Source organism: Procambarus clarkii, chromosome 94 (assembly GCF_040958095.1).
Source record: "Procambarus clarkii isolate CNS0578487 chromosome 94, FALCON_Pclarkii_2.0, whole genome shotgun sequence".
In the NCBI taxonomy this organism is placed as follows: Eukaryota; Metazoa; Arthropoda; class Malacostraca; order Decapoda; family Cambaridae; genus Procambarus; species Procambarus clarkii.
This window is the reverse complement of record NC_091243.1, coordinates 12,660,388-12,674,910: the sequence shown is the minus strand read 5'-3', so window position 1 is coordinate 12,674,910 and position 14,523 is coordinate 12,660,388. Positions and strand designations below refer to the sequence as shown.

Below are 14,523 nucleotides of genomic sequence, written 5' to 3'. Positions count from 1 at the left end.
CGGTACGTAGAGTACATATATATATATATATTAGTATATTTTGGTAGCAGTCTTTCCTGTAGACATATATTATTAAATATGACCGAAAAAGTAAGATTAATAATTCTAACACGAATTTTCTCAATCTTTCGTACATTTCTTTTCACTGTTGGAGGTAAATCAAAAATCAATTCTCCAAAATTCATTTTTATTTCTAGTCTGACGCGACAGGAGCGCGTTTCGTAAAACTTATTACATTTTCAAAGACTTTAGTTCACAAATACACAACTGAATAGAACTTACGCATCTCCGATTTTATATCTACATTTGAGTGAGGTGGAAGGGGTGATGTGGCATTAACACAAGACAGAACAAGAGGTGGCATTAATAGGGTATTAATTTCATCAACACAAGACAGAACACGAAACAATGGGTATTGATATATATATATATATATATATATATATATATATATATATATATATATATATATATATATATATATATATATATATATATATATATATATATATATATATATATATATATATATATATTATTAAATATGACCGAAAAAGTAAGATTAATAATTCTAACACGAATTTTCTCAATCTTTCGTACATTACGCTTCACTGTTGGAGGTAAATCAAAAATCACTTCTCCAAAATTCATTTTTATTTCTAGTCTGACGCGACACGGGCGCGTTTCGTAAAACTTATTACATTTTCAAAGACTTCACAAATACACAACTGATTAGAACTTGCGTTTCCCTGATTTTATATCTACATTCGAGTGAGGTGGGAAGGGTGATGTGGCATTACATTTGAGTGAGGTGGGAAGGGTGATGTGGCATTAACACAAGACAGAACACTAGGGGATATTAATAGGGTATTAAAAGTATCAACACAAGACAGAACAGAAACAATGGGTATTGAATAGAAGTGTTTGTAGAAAGCCTATTGGTCCATATTTCTTGATGCTTCTATATTGGAGCGGAGTCTTGAGGTGGGTAGAATATAGTTGTGCAATAATTGGCTGTTGATTGCTGGTGTTGACTTCTTGATGTGTAGTGCCTCGCAAACGTCAAGCCGCCTGCTATCGCTGTATCTATCGATGATTTCTGTGTTGTTTACTAGGATTTCTCTGGCGATGGTTTGGTTATGGGAAGAGATTATATGTTCCTTAATGGAGCCCTGTTGTTTATGCATCGTTAAACGCCTAGAAAGAGATGTTGTTGTCTTGCCTATATACTGGGTTTTTTGGAGCTTACAGTCCCCAAGTGGGCATTTGAAGGCATAGACGACGTTAGTCTCTTTTAAAGCGTTCTGTTTTGTGTCTGGAGAGTTTCTCATGAGTAGGCTGGCCGTTTTTCTGGTTTTATAGTAAATCGTCAGTTGTATCCTCTGATTTTTGTCTGTAGGGATAACGTTTCTATTAACAATATCTTTCAGGACCCTTTCCTCTGTTTTATGAGCTGTGGAAAAGAAGTTCCTGTAAAATAGTCTAATAGGGGGTATAGGTGTTGTGTTAGTTGTCTCTTCGGAGGTTGCATGGCTTTTCACTTTCCTTCTTATGATGTCTTCGATGAAACCATTGGAGAAGCCGTTATTGACTAGGACCTGCCTTACCCTACAGAGTTCTTCGTCGACTTGCTTCCATTCTGAGCTGTGGCTGAGAGCACGGTCGACGTATGCGTTAACAACACTCCTCTTGTACCTGTCAGGGCAGTCGCTGTTGGCATTTAGGCACATTCCTATGTTTGTTTCCTTAGTGTAGACTGCAGTGTGGAAACCTCCGCCCTTTTCCATGACTGTTACATCTAGAAAAGGCAGCTTCCCATCCTTTTCCGTCTCGTAAGTGAAACGCAGCACGGAACTCTGCTCAAATGCCTCCTTCAGCTCCTGCAGATGTCTGACATCAGGTACCTGTGTAAAAATGTCGTCAACATACCTGCAGTATATGGCCGGTTTCAAGTTCATGTCGACTAAGACTTTTTGCTCGATGGTACCCATGTAGAAGTTTGCAAACAGGACACCTAGGGGAGAACCCATGGCGACCCCATCTACTTGCTTATACATGTGCCCATCCGGGCTCAAGAAGGGTGCCTCTTTAGTACAAGCTTGGAGTAGTTTCCTCAGAATACTTTCTGGCATGTCAAGAGGAGTACAGGCTGGATCACGATACACTCTGTCGGCTATCATTCCGATTGTCTCGTCCACAGGTACGTTGGTAAACAGCGATTCTACGTCCAACGAGGCTCTTATCCCTGTGGCCCGTGCGCCCCGCAGTAAGTCCACAAATTCCTTTGGAGACTTCAGGCTGAAGGCGCAAGGAACATAAGGAGTCAGCAGGCCGTTGAGTCGCTTCGCCAGTCTGTACGTGGGTGTGGGTATCTGGCTAATGATTGGCCGAAGTGGGTTTCCAGGCTTGTGCGTCTTGACATTTCCATACGCATATCCAGGTTTATATTCCCCAATGATCTTTGGCAGGTGGAGTCCGGATTTCTTGGCGTTCACAGTTTCGATCAGTTTGTTGACTTTTGCTTTTAATTCGGCTGTAGTGTCCTTCGTTACCCTTTGGAACCCTTTACAGAAGCACCATACTGTCCCCCGAGCTTAAAGCGGCAGCTAAAAGCCTTCGTGAGAACAAGGAGATAGTTGTCAGGAGAGGTGACAAGTCGCCAATATATGTCATTCTTAAAAAAGACGAATATCTGGCGAAAATGAACATCATACTCTCTGACCAAACTAAGTTCCAAAGGGTAACGAAGGACACTACAGCCGAATTAAAAGCAAAAGTCAACAAACTGATCGAAACTGTGAACGCCAAGAAATCCGGACTCCACCTGCCAAAGATCATTGGGGAATATAAACCTGGATATGCGTATGGAAATGTCAAGACGCACAAGCCTGGAAACCCACTTCGGCCAATCATTAGCCAGATACCCACACCCACGTACAGACTGGCGAAGCGACTCAACGGCCTGCTGACTCCTTATGTTCCTTGCGCCTTCAGCCTGAAGTCTCCAAAGGAATTTGTGGACTTACTGCGGGGCGCACGGGCCACAGGGATAAGAGCCTCGTTGGACGTAGAATCGCTGTTTACCAACGTACCTGTGGACGAGACAATCGGAATGATAGCCGACAGAGTGTATCGTGATCCAGCCTGTACTCCTCTTGACATGCCAGAAAGTATTCTGAGGAAACTACTCCAAGCTTGTACTAAAGAGGCACCCTTCTTGAGCCCGGATGGACACATGTATAAGCAAGTAGATGGGGTCGCCATGGGTTCTCCCCTAGGTGTCCTGTTTGCAAACTTCTACATGGGTACCATCGAGCAAAAAGTCTTAGTCGGCATGAACTTGAAACCGGCCATATACTGCAGGTATGTTGACGACATTTTTACACAGGTACCTGATGTCAGACATCTGCAGGAGCTGAAGGAGGCATTTGAGCAGAGTTCCGTGCTGCGTTTCACTTACGAGACGGAAAAGGATGGGAAGCTGCCTTTTCTAGATGTAACAGTCATGGAAAAGGGCGGAGGTTTCCACACTGCAGTCTACACAAAGGAAACAAACATAGGAATGTGCCTAAATGCCAACAGCGACTGCCCTGACAGGTACAAGAGGAGTGTTGTTAACGCATACGTCGACCGTGCTCTCAGCCACAGCTCAGAATGGAAGCAAGTCGACGAAGAACTCTGTAGGGTAAGGCAGGTCCTAGTCAATAACGGCTTCTCCAATGGTTTCATCGAAGACATCATAAGAAGGAAAGTGAAAAGCCATGCAACCTCCGAAGAGACAACTAACACAACACCTATACCCCCTATTAGACTATTTTACAGGAACTTCTTTTCCACAGCTCATAAAACAGAGGAAAGGGTCCTGAAAGATATTGTTAATAGAAACGTTATCCCTACAGACAAAAATCAGAGGATACAACTGACGATTTACTATAAAACCAGAAAAACGGCCAGCCTACTCATGAGAAACTCTCCAGACACAAAACAGAATGCTTTAAAAGAGACTAACGTCGTCTATGCCTTCAAATGCCCACTTGGGGACTGTAAGCTCCAAAAAACCCAGTATATAGGCAAGACAACAACATCTCTTTCTAGGCGTTTAACGATGCATAAACAACAGGGCTCCATTAAGGAACATATAATCTCTTCCCATAACCAAACCATCGCCAGAGAAATCCTAGTAAACAACACAGAAATCATCGATAGATACAGCGATAGCAGGCGGCTTGACGTTTGCGAGGCACTACACATCAAGAAGTCAACACCAGCAATCAACAGCCAATTATTGCACAACTATATTCTACCCACCTCAAGACTCCGCTCCAATATAGAAGCATCAAGAAATATGGACCAATAGGCTTTCTACAAACACTTCTATTCAATACCCATTGTTTCTGTTCTGTCTTGTGTTGATACTTTTAATACCCTATTAATATCCCCTAGTGATCTGTCTTGTGTTAATGCCACATCACCCTTCCCACCTCACTCAAATGTAATGCCACATCACCCTTCCCACCTCACTCGAATGTAGATATAAAATCAGGGAAACGCAAGTTCTAATCAGTTGTGTATTTGTGAAGTCTTTGAAAATGTAATAAGTTTTACGAAACGCGCCCGTGTCGCGTCAGACTAGAAATAAAAATGAATTTTGGAGAAGTGATTTTTGATTTACCTCCAACAGTGAAGCGTAATGTACGAAAGATTGAGAAAATTCGTGTTAGAATTATTAATCTTACTTTTTCGGTCATATTTAATAATATATGTCTACAGGAAAGACTGCTACCAAAATATACTAATATATATATATATATATATATATATATATATATATATATATATATATATATATATATATATATATATATATATATATATATATATATATATATATATGGTGTTAAATAATAATAAAAACAAGTAATGCAAGATCACCATCATCAAGGAATAACAATAAGCCATTTACCAGTAACTTGGTGGTGCATTTACAACCTTTACTAACTGCACGACGTTTTTCCTGGCGGTCGCCCGACCAGTGTTTACAGCGGTGCTACAAGGGTCCAGCTACGGCCTGGCCGGCGTGTTTCCCTCCACCTGTATCAACAGCATGAACTCCGGCCAGGCCATCGCCGGGGTCTTCTCCTCCCTGGCCCGCATCCTCTCCCTCCTGGTGGGGCAGGAACCCGTCTCCTGCGGCCTCATCTTCTTCGGCATCGCTGACTGCTTCCTACTCCTCTCCATCGTCGACTACATCTACCTTACCAAGACGGTGAGGGTACAATGTGGTATTGCTCCTGGTGTTTTGTGGATATTCACCGTGATGAAACAGGCTCACATATGGATCCCAAACGGGCTCTGAGAACACATATGGACCCCAACAGGCTCGGAGAACACATGTGGACCCAAACAGGCTCAGAGAACACATATTGACCCAAACAGGCTCACATATGGACCCAAACAGACTCACATATGGACCCAAACAGGCTCACATATGGACCCAAACACGCTCAGAGAACACTGCTCCACTCTTAACCTCACATCACATCCACTGCCAGATATGACATATATAACTTTTGTCTCATTACCAACTATGATGTTGTCCATTGGGTAAACAATGCCCCCAATTCCCATCTCTGGAGAGTCAACCCTTTATCTACGTTTCCTATTTTTAGTGCAGAATTCCCGATGACTAAGGTTTTCATACCCTGTCTTTGGAGCTCCATTCGTTGTCTTGCCTTGTAGGCAAATTATCACGTAATAATAATTAAAATGTCAACTGTCTTGATGAGGTGCATGGCGTCGTTTACAGGATTATTACAGTGAGGTGAAGAATGAGTGCAGGTCAAGGAGCAAGGAGCAGGAGGAGTCCGGAGGGCAGCCAAGAGACAGGAGCGATTGGGTCTTCTATCTCGCCGTCTTTAAAAAGGTTGGTGCTTCCCCCGCCACTCCTTCTTTGTATCTGTGTTGCTAAATGCACTCGTGTGTCGCTGGTGATACACTTAGGTTGTACTGGTGGTTCACTGAAGTGTTGCTGGTGGTACACTCAGGTATTAGTGTTGATGCAAGCGTTGCTAATGCAACACCAGGCTAAAGTTAGTTTCTGTAAGACAATTTGTTCCGTATATACACCTCGGGGATTAGTAACAACTTGATAGCACGTATATACAAAAGGTCGTGAGCTTGATGTGTTGCAGGTTCTTGGCTCGTCTTGTCCTCTGGCCTGTTACATCATGGTGAGAGTCTATGTATTAGATCATCTAAAATTCCCCTGTCGTGTTTGCTATATGTGACTGGGATATCTTTTAAGTATGCAGTCTGCCTCACAGAGACTCTAAACATACATGTATATATCCTGTCACACATTGATACCAATTTACATGTATGCTCTCTCCTGGTATGACACTCAAGTGATGATGCTGCTCCTTAAGGGGCTGGACCCGAACTAAGACGTGTGTAGATACATATGTCATATGTAGATACATATGTGATTCTGAGCTCGATAGGGAACAGGCTCAGAGGTACACGTAAGGCTGGCTTTCAGCTGCTGGAATTACTTCGAATAAATGCAAGAACTTCCCACATCTATATAACCGTTGATCCAATATCAATCGAATTCTCATTACATAGAGTTAGTGTCTCACAAACACTGGCAGCTGGTGTCTCTAAGATGGTCCTCAGACTCCTGATGTCTTCCAAGGAGTCATAACTTAAAAATATCCCGTTTAAGAGATGACATTGCTCAAATTTCCCCACGTTCTTATTTCCTTTTTTTGTCAAGTGTGAGAGGCAGCGGCCATGTCGTTACGCTTGCACAGATGTGAAGCCGAGATAGTCCTCTGTCGTTGCAATTACAGCGGCGACAGGTGTTGTGTCGTGGCTATCGCTGCTCCTTGCGATCATAAAATCGTTGTTCCTTAAGAAACAGCAGATTTCACAGCTACGTTCCTTTGTCAACAGAGACGACTCTGTCCCTCTAGTGTCAAGTAGCTTAAATAACGGTATATTAATAAATAACCATGTAATTCCTTACCATTTGGAAGCATCACCGTTCAGTTGAGTTAGAGTTTTAGGGAAGATTTCCAGCAGCAAGGAGGGTATTCCCAGGTGATATTTCTATTCTTGACTGCATAACAAATTAGAATATCAGGAGGCCCCTCGCCTTTTATTTTCCTGTGGTGGAATCATCCGCATTTGCATTATTTCTTGGAAAGATTAAGGAATATACATGTTTATTTTATTTGCCCATCAGAACCGTAGCCATTTTTTTTATAAGAATCCTGATTTAGTTTACCTATATCAATAAAATAATCTGATTGTTTTTGGTTTATCTTTTCATGGTCGGGGGTCAGACGCTCTGGGCTAGAGTAACTAAATTGTTGTAGGGTGACTGGTCTTTGATGGAGGATAGTCATAGGCAGATTGGTACTTAACGTGTGTATGTGTGTGACGTGCAACAGTTGTGGCTGATGGGGGCGACGTACGGTGGGACGCTGTTCGTCTCCCTGATGATCTTCCCGGCTGTGACTGTCTACGTCACGTCCACCCTGCCGGAGTCCCGCTGGACGGAGGTGTTCTTCCAGCCCACCATCACCTTCCTCCTCTTCAACCTGGGCGACTGGCTGGGCAGAGAAGCCCCTCGCTGGGTGCCTTGGGTGGGTGACCCTGTGTGGGTGTAGGTGTGTGGGTGTGTGGGTGTGTGGGTGTGTGGGTGTGACGCTACATGTGTGTGCTTCTGTGTTGAGAACCTTGGGTATGTGCTTCTCACATATGTATCATACATATTAAATAACATAGTTTCTGATTTAACTGTTAAATATTTGCTATACTGACTAGATGGACTTAACAACCATTAATATGAGAGGTAATTAAACCATAGCGTCTGTTTATTATTGACATTAATAAGTAATGTTAATGTCTTCTCAGACTTAATAACATAGGATAAAATCCTAAACTTATATATTTGTGAAATTTACGCAAAGATTTACACCAAGTCTTTCCCACTCTCCTGAGTGTTTTCTCAAGGTCTGAGTGTGTGGTTAGGTAGAGACTTACATCTCAACGACTAATATCAAATGTCAGATACTTTGCATTTAATGAAAGTTATCTCGCCAGTCGGCATACGTATCTTTTTCTGATAACCAAGTCAACATTTTATCGGAAAAAGTTCATAGCAGCAGGAGATAACTAAGTCAGGTGGTGTGGTGGGTCTTCAAGAGGCTTACTGTAGAACATGGTGATCCCTCCAGTACCATGAGAGCCGGTCGGCCGAGCGGACAGCACGCTGGACTTGTGATCCTGTGGTCCTGGGGTTCGATCCCAGGCGCCGGCGAGAAACAATGGGCAGAGTTTCTTTCACCCTATGCCCCTGTTACCTAGCAGTAAAATAGGTACCTGGGTGTTAGTCAGCTGTGACGGGCTGCTTCCTGGGGGTGGAGGCCTGGTCGAGGACCGGGCCGCGGGGACACTAAAAAAAAAGCCCCGAAATCATCTCAAGATAACCTCAAGATCTCAAGATAACCATCTGATGACTAACAATACCACCAAGTGGGTGACTTGGTGCTACTGTGGATCACTAGGTGCTACACGACTCACCAGATACCCTCCAGGGGTCACTGGGTGCTATTACAGATCACCATAACTGATAATGAACCTATGTTTCTAGTAGAAAAACTAACGTGTAATACCCACCACTAATTTTGCCATTCTGGGCCATGGTAAACCCTTACGCTGCTATGCACGTAAAATGTTGACTTGGTTTCAACAGTCACTAAATTACTATTCTTACTGCTAGAGCATGATTCTCTGCCACGCACAACAGTGTGAGGTATCTAGAAGAATATTTGAGGCCAAATGATTGCATTGAGCTTGAATCTCTGGGAAGGGAAGGGAACTATCAAGGGGAAAGCGCCAAGCCATCACGACTATATAGCACTGGGATGGGATCACGATAAGGATTTGGGATGGGAAGGAAGGGAAGGAATGGGGCCCTAAATACACACGCTACCGACTGAACTATGGGAGTCTAGGGACGAAGGTTTGATCCCATCAAACGGCCTCAAATGTTCTCATTATCATAGTTACCAAGGCACAAGTTTAGTACTTCCCTAATTGGTTTAATAGCATAATAAAGTGAGTTTTCTCATCATATCATGAAGACAACCGATTTAAGAGAAACAAATAGCGAGAATATTTAATTTCACTGTATTGGTAGTCATAACTGTAAGTTATATTAATAATAATAATAATAATAATAATAATAATAATAATAATATTATTATTATTATTATTATTATTATTATTATATAAACGGACATGCATCAGATACGTAATACGGGGGAAAATTCTAAGGTAAGAAATACATATTTCATGAAACCACTAATACGCAGAGCATTTCATCACCAAAGTTCTAATTATCGGAAGAGCTATACGGTGTTCCCTTCTACATAGGTCATTTCCTACAAGAGATAGTTCGACAATAAATGTTTTAGTATCTAAAGGCAATTTTAAACCAACCTACTCCAGCCTAAGCTGACCTAACCAAGCATAGACTAATCTAATCTAAACGAACCTTACATACAGTAGATATGATAGAGCCCAATAGGTTCAGGAATCTGTACACCAGTTGAGAGGCGGGACCAAAGAGCCAAAGCTCAACCCCCGCAAGCACAATTAGATGAGTATAGTTTTCGCAGTTACAAATCAATATGAGAGAATCTCCAGTGTGTGTGTGTGAGTTAAGTGTCCACCATTCCCATTGGGGGTCCAATACAAGGGGCTAGGAATTCCTTGCTCGACTGCCACTTGATTGACGCAGTGTGTGTGTGGGCCGTGACAGCCAGGTCCGCGCGGGTGGACGCTGCACGTGTTTGGTGCGTGTCGCCTGGTGCTCCTGCCGCTGCTGATGCTGTGTCACGGCACCAACAAGACCTTCCCGACGGTGTTCAACAACGACGCTTACTACATCGTCTTCCTCTTCCTCCTCGCCTTCACCAACGGCCACATCAGCACCTTGGCGCTCATCTACTACCCTTCGTAAGTAGACTTATAGATACTGTAAGTTTTATACATAAATATGTACTTTTATGATAGCCAGCACTAATACTTAGCCAAAATTATTGTAGTTGACCAATTCAAGATTCGACTAAGGCCAGTAGAGTTTAGTTTAGTTTATGTGTTATGCACCCCATACCCATCCTGTGAGTGGTGGTGGACCCTCATGCCCGTCTTGTGAGTGGTAGTGGACCCCCATACTAATCCTGTGAGTGGTAGTGAGCCCCATACTTAACCTGTGAGTGGTAGTGGACCCCCATACTTATCCTGTGAGTGGTAGTGAACCCCATACTTAACCTGTGAGTGGTAGTGGACCCCCATACTTATCCTGTGAGTGGTAGTGGACCCCATACCCATCCTGTGAGTGGTAGTGGACCCCCATACCTATCCTGTGAGTGGTAGTGGACCCCATACCCATCCTGTGAGTGGTAGTGGACCCTCATACCCCATCCTGTGAGTGGTAGTGGACCACATACCCATCCTGTGAGTGGTAGTGGACCCCCATACTTATCCTGTGAGTGGTAGTGGACCCCATACCCATCCTGTGAGTGGTAGTGGACCCCCATACCTATCCTGTGAGTGGTAGTGGACCCCATACCCATCCTGTGAGTGGTAGTGGACCCTCATACCTATCCTGTGAGTGGTAGTGGACTCCCTACCCATCCTATGAGTGGTAGTGGACCCTCATACCCATCCTGTGAGTGGTAGTGGACCCCCATACCTATCCTGTGAGTGGTAGTGGACCCCATACCCATCCTGTGAGTGGTAGTGGACCCTCATACCTATCCTGTGAGTGGTAGTGGACTCCCTACCCATCCTATGAGTGGTAGTGGACCCTCATACCCCATCCTATGAGTGGTAGTGGACTCCCTACCCATCCTATGAGTGGTAGTGGACCCTCATACCCCATCCTATGAGTGGTAGTGGACCCTCATACCCATCCTGTGAGTGTTAGTGGAATGACGACAGAAGCCCATAATGGGTTCAGGAGCTCATCCACAAAATTTGTTTACCTAAGCAAGATACAGCACTGACGAACTAGTTCCATAACTAGTTGTGATCCATAAATTAAAAGGCATCTTTATAGTTTATCAAATTAACATCAACCTCACCTCAGAAGCCCTGATGCAAGGAAGAGAAAGTTTGTTATAGTTGAGTCAGTTAATTTGCATATGACTGCCTCCCACAGTCTTCCAGTGAGCAGCGGTACAAAGGATGCTGTTAAATGCATGTACTGGCTATAGGCAGCAAATTTTAGATACTTGACTAAATTATTGGCTATATAATGGCTTCAGGAACCCCTCTCAAACCCTTCCTATTCATCATGATGAGGTTATCCACATGTCTTATGATGTCTGGCGCTGTCCTGGCTTTGGAAGGTATATGTGCCCTTGAGTGTATTATCATTTGGGTAAATGAGTGTATCTTAGAGATGCATCTGGGCTGTGGTGCGATGATTAAGGTTCGACCTGCAACCAAGCTCTGGAACCGGTTTTTGTTTCCTGTTTTGTTTATTATCATGCAAACAAAACACACATATCCCGAGTCACTTGCCAAATTCTCCACTCATCATTTTTGTTACACTGTTTACAAATCCAGACATGCTTCCCCCGTAATGTTTACACATACACATTATACTGACCAATATACTGACAATATATACTGACTCTGCAAGCTCTGGAGCTTGCAGAGTCTCCAAACAGTTACTCTCTCATACTCTAAAACCTCCTTAAAGTTTACGCCACATTAATATCTCCTGTGCTCTCAGCGCCAAATTGTTATTGTTTTGTTTTGCTCACAGACTGGTGGACGCTGACGAGCTGGAAGTGGGCGGAGCTATAATGGCCGCCATGCTGGGTGTGGGTATGGTCGTGGGGTCCCTGCTCTCCCCAGCCCTGGTGGCTCTCTGGGGGCCCCAGTGAGCTGCTGGTATGGCCGTGGGGGTCCCTGTTTTCCCAGACCTTGTGGCTCTCTGGGAACCCCAGTGAGCTGTTGGTGGGGTCCCTGCTCTCCTCTGCCCTAGTGGCTCTCTGGGGACCCCAGTGAGCTGTTGGTATGGCCGTTGGGGTCCCTGTTGTCCAAGGCCTAGTGGCTCTCTGGGGGCCCCAGTGAGCTGTTGGTAAGGTCGTGGGTCCCCTACTCTCCTACACCTTGTGGCTCTCTGACATGGCCTTTGGTGCCATGGCCTTGGGTGCTACGGAAGACCACGAAAGCGTTTAACAAAGGTGCTCATGGTGCAATGGCACAGAAACTGTGTACGAAAGGAATAACTGGCCAACTAGGAAGATGGGTCATTAATTTCCTAACGAATAGAATCCAAAGAGCAATAAATAGTCAGTGTAATAAGATCTGGATCATTCAACCAGAGAAGCTCAGTTTTAAAGGAACTTATTCAAACTGAATAAGTTTTTTTGTCTCATATTGGTAAGAAACAAAGACTTATGGTCCGTCCTGGACCATTATGAGGTCGATTGTTGAGAATGGTCCACGACGGACCGAAACGTCGTCGTCTCTTCAACTTCTAGTGTGTGTGGTCTGGTCAACATTTTTCAGCCACGTTATTGTGACTCCTCGTCTGCCTAAAGTAACGTAACTTAAGTAACAGACTCAATGAAGTGAAGCAACACTTGGTTGAGCAACACTTTGAAGTTCTTGTTATTCATTACATTATAGACTATTGTTATTTTAGTATTTGTTTTGAAGTTCTTAGCTAGACTTAGTAAATGCATTTTGACGTAAATACAGGTTTCATTACTCCTGTCTTTGCCTGTTATGGGTGCGAAGGCCTCGCTTCGAGCACGGTCGCCGTTCGATTCCCGATGATTCAAACGGTTGAACAGCGTTCCTTCACTCCATCCTGATATCTCTTCCAAGTTCTATAAAGGAAAACTGGCTTCACACTTTCTCCTCATAAATATCTTCCGTTCCTTTATCTTGGGGGCAATACTGTTGCACACTAACAGCCACATATGAAGCTGGAGAGATGGCTGACCCAGAAAATATGCTAACAAAAAAACGAATCTAATACATACTAATTTACCCTTGGAAAATAATAAAAGGACTGGTTCCAAATTTGGACACAGAAATAACACCTTAAGGGCCCAGGACACAGGCCACAATATGCCAAATAGTCCATGTGAAAGGTACAAATACAATGAAAAATTGTTTCTATAGCTACAAATCCATTTTTATATCATATGAGTGCGTTATTTTACGCTGAAAAGAAGGGTTTCGAATGCATACATAAATCGTATTAAGTATTTGTCGTACGCGAGACTACAATATCAACACTACTTGTCCCGTAAACTAGAAATATAATAAGAATTCAAGTGGAAAACTGTATCACTCTCGTAGCTGTGCGAGGCCATTCATCTTGCCTCCTAAATCCCAGTTGGCAGATTAATGATCTAGCCCAGAGGCCTGAGGAGCAGCTGTGGCTTCTCCTATCCAATATTCCATTCTCTATTCTCACACCTGAAACTCTGGCAGGGTAAAATCTGGTTACGCTCGTACGTAACGTGGATATAGTTGAAAGGAATTCAAGAGATAGAGAAAACTTCATTTAATAACACGTAACTTGAAAAGGGAAGTAGGATATAATGCATTGGCTGAGGGGAACAGCACCAAACAGCTGTGAAGCGAAGGACGAAGACCTCAGGGAGGCTACTGACGGAGGCTGCCAGGGACCCTCTGTGACACACACATTACAGCCATCTCTGCTTCTTGCACCTGGGACCTCCCCTTGCCTCAACACCCCCCCGGAGGGTCCCAGCTGGCTACCACACAGGGGGTCTTCCCAGCTGGCTACCACACAAGGGGGTCTTCCCAGCTGGCTACCACACAGGGGGGGTCTTCCCAGCTGGCTACCACACAGGGGGGGTCTTCCCAGCTGGCTACCACACAGGGGGGGTCTTCCCAGCTGGCTACCACACAGGGGGTCTTCCCAGCTGGCTACCACACAAGGGGTCTTCCCAGCTGGCTACCACACAGGGGGTCTTCCCAGCTGGCTACCACACAGGGGGGGTCTTCCCAGCTGGCTACCACACAGGGGGGGTCTTCCTGCTGGCTACCACACAGGGGGTCTTCCCAGCTGGCTACCACACAGGGGGTCTTCCCAGCTGGCTACCACACAGGGGGTCTTCCCAGCTGGCTACCACACAGGGGGTCTTCCCAGCTGGCTACCACACAGGGGGGGTCTTCCCAGCTGGCTACCACACAGGGGGTCTTCCCAGCTGGCTACCACACAGGGGGTCTTCCCAGCTGGCTACCACACAGGGGGTCTTCCCAGCTGGCTACCACACAGGGGGTCTTCCCAGCTGGCTACCACACAGGGGGTCTTCCCAGCTGGCTACCACACAGGGGGTCTTCCCAGCTGGCTACCACACAGGGGGTCTTCCCAGCTGGCTACCACACAAGGGGTCTTCCCAGCTGGCTACCACACAGGGGGTCTTCCCAGCTGGCTACCACACAGGGGGT

At 44.6% G+C, this 14,523-nt stretch overlaps 1 protein-coding gene across 3 annotated transcripts in view; it reads left to right on the top strand.

Annotated features, from left to right (window-relative positions):
- Nucleotides 1–12,787, top strand: part of LOC123747420 (equilibrative nucleoside transporter 1) — a 25,016-nt gene extending 12,229 nt beyond the window's left edge. For 2 of the 3 annotated variants that reach the window (XM_045729636.2, XM_045729634.2), the window contains 6 exons: nucleotides 1–2; nucleotides 5,034–5,266; nucleotides 5,807–5,923; nucleotides 7,455–7,649; nucleotides 9,833–10,029; nucleotides 11,849–12,787. The exon at nucleotides 1–2 is cut by the window's left edge and continues 49 nt beyond it. In XM_045729636.2, the coding sequence (XP_045585592.1) occupies nucleotides 1–2; nucleotides 5,034–5,266; nucleotides 5,807–5,923; nucleotides 7,455–7,649; nucleotides 9,833–10,029; nucleotides 11,849–11,969 (865 nt within the window). In that variant the 3' untranslated portion in view covers nucleotides 11,970–12,787. The remainder of the gene's footprint in view (nucleotides 3–5,033; nucleotides 5,267–5,806; nucleotides 5,924–7,454; nucleotides 7,650–9,832; nucleotides 10,030–11,848) is intronic. The other variant, XM_069319683.1, reaches the window with a different exon arrangement.
- Nucleotides 12,788–14,523: the final 1,736 nt, after the last annotated feature.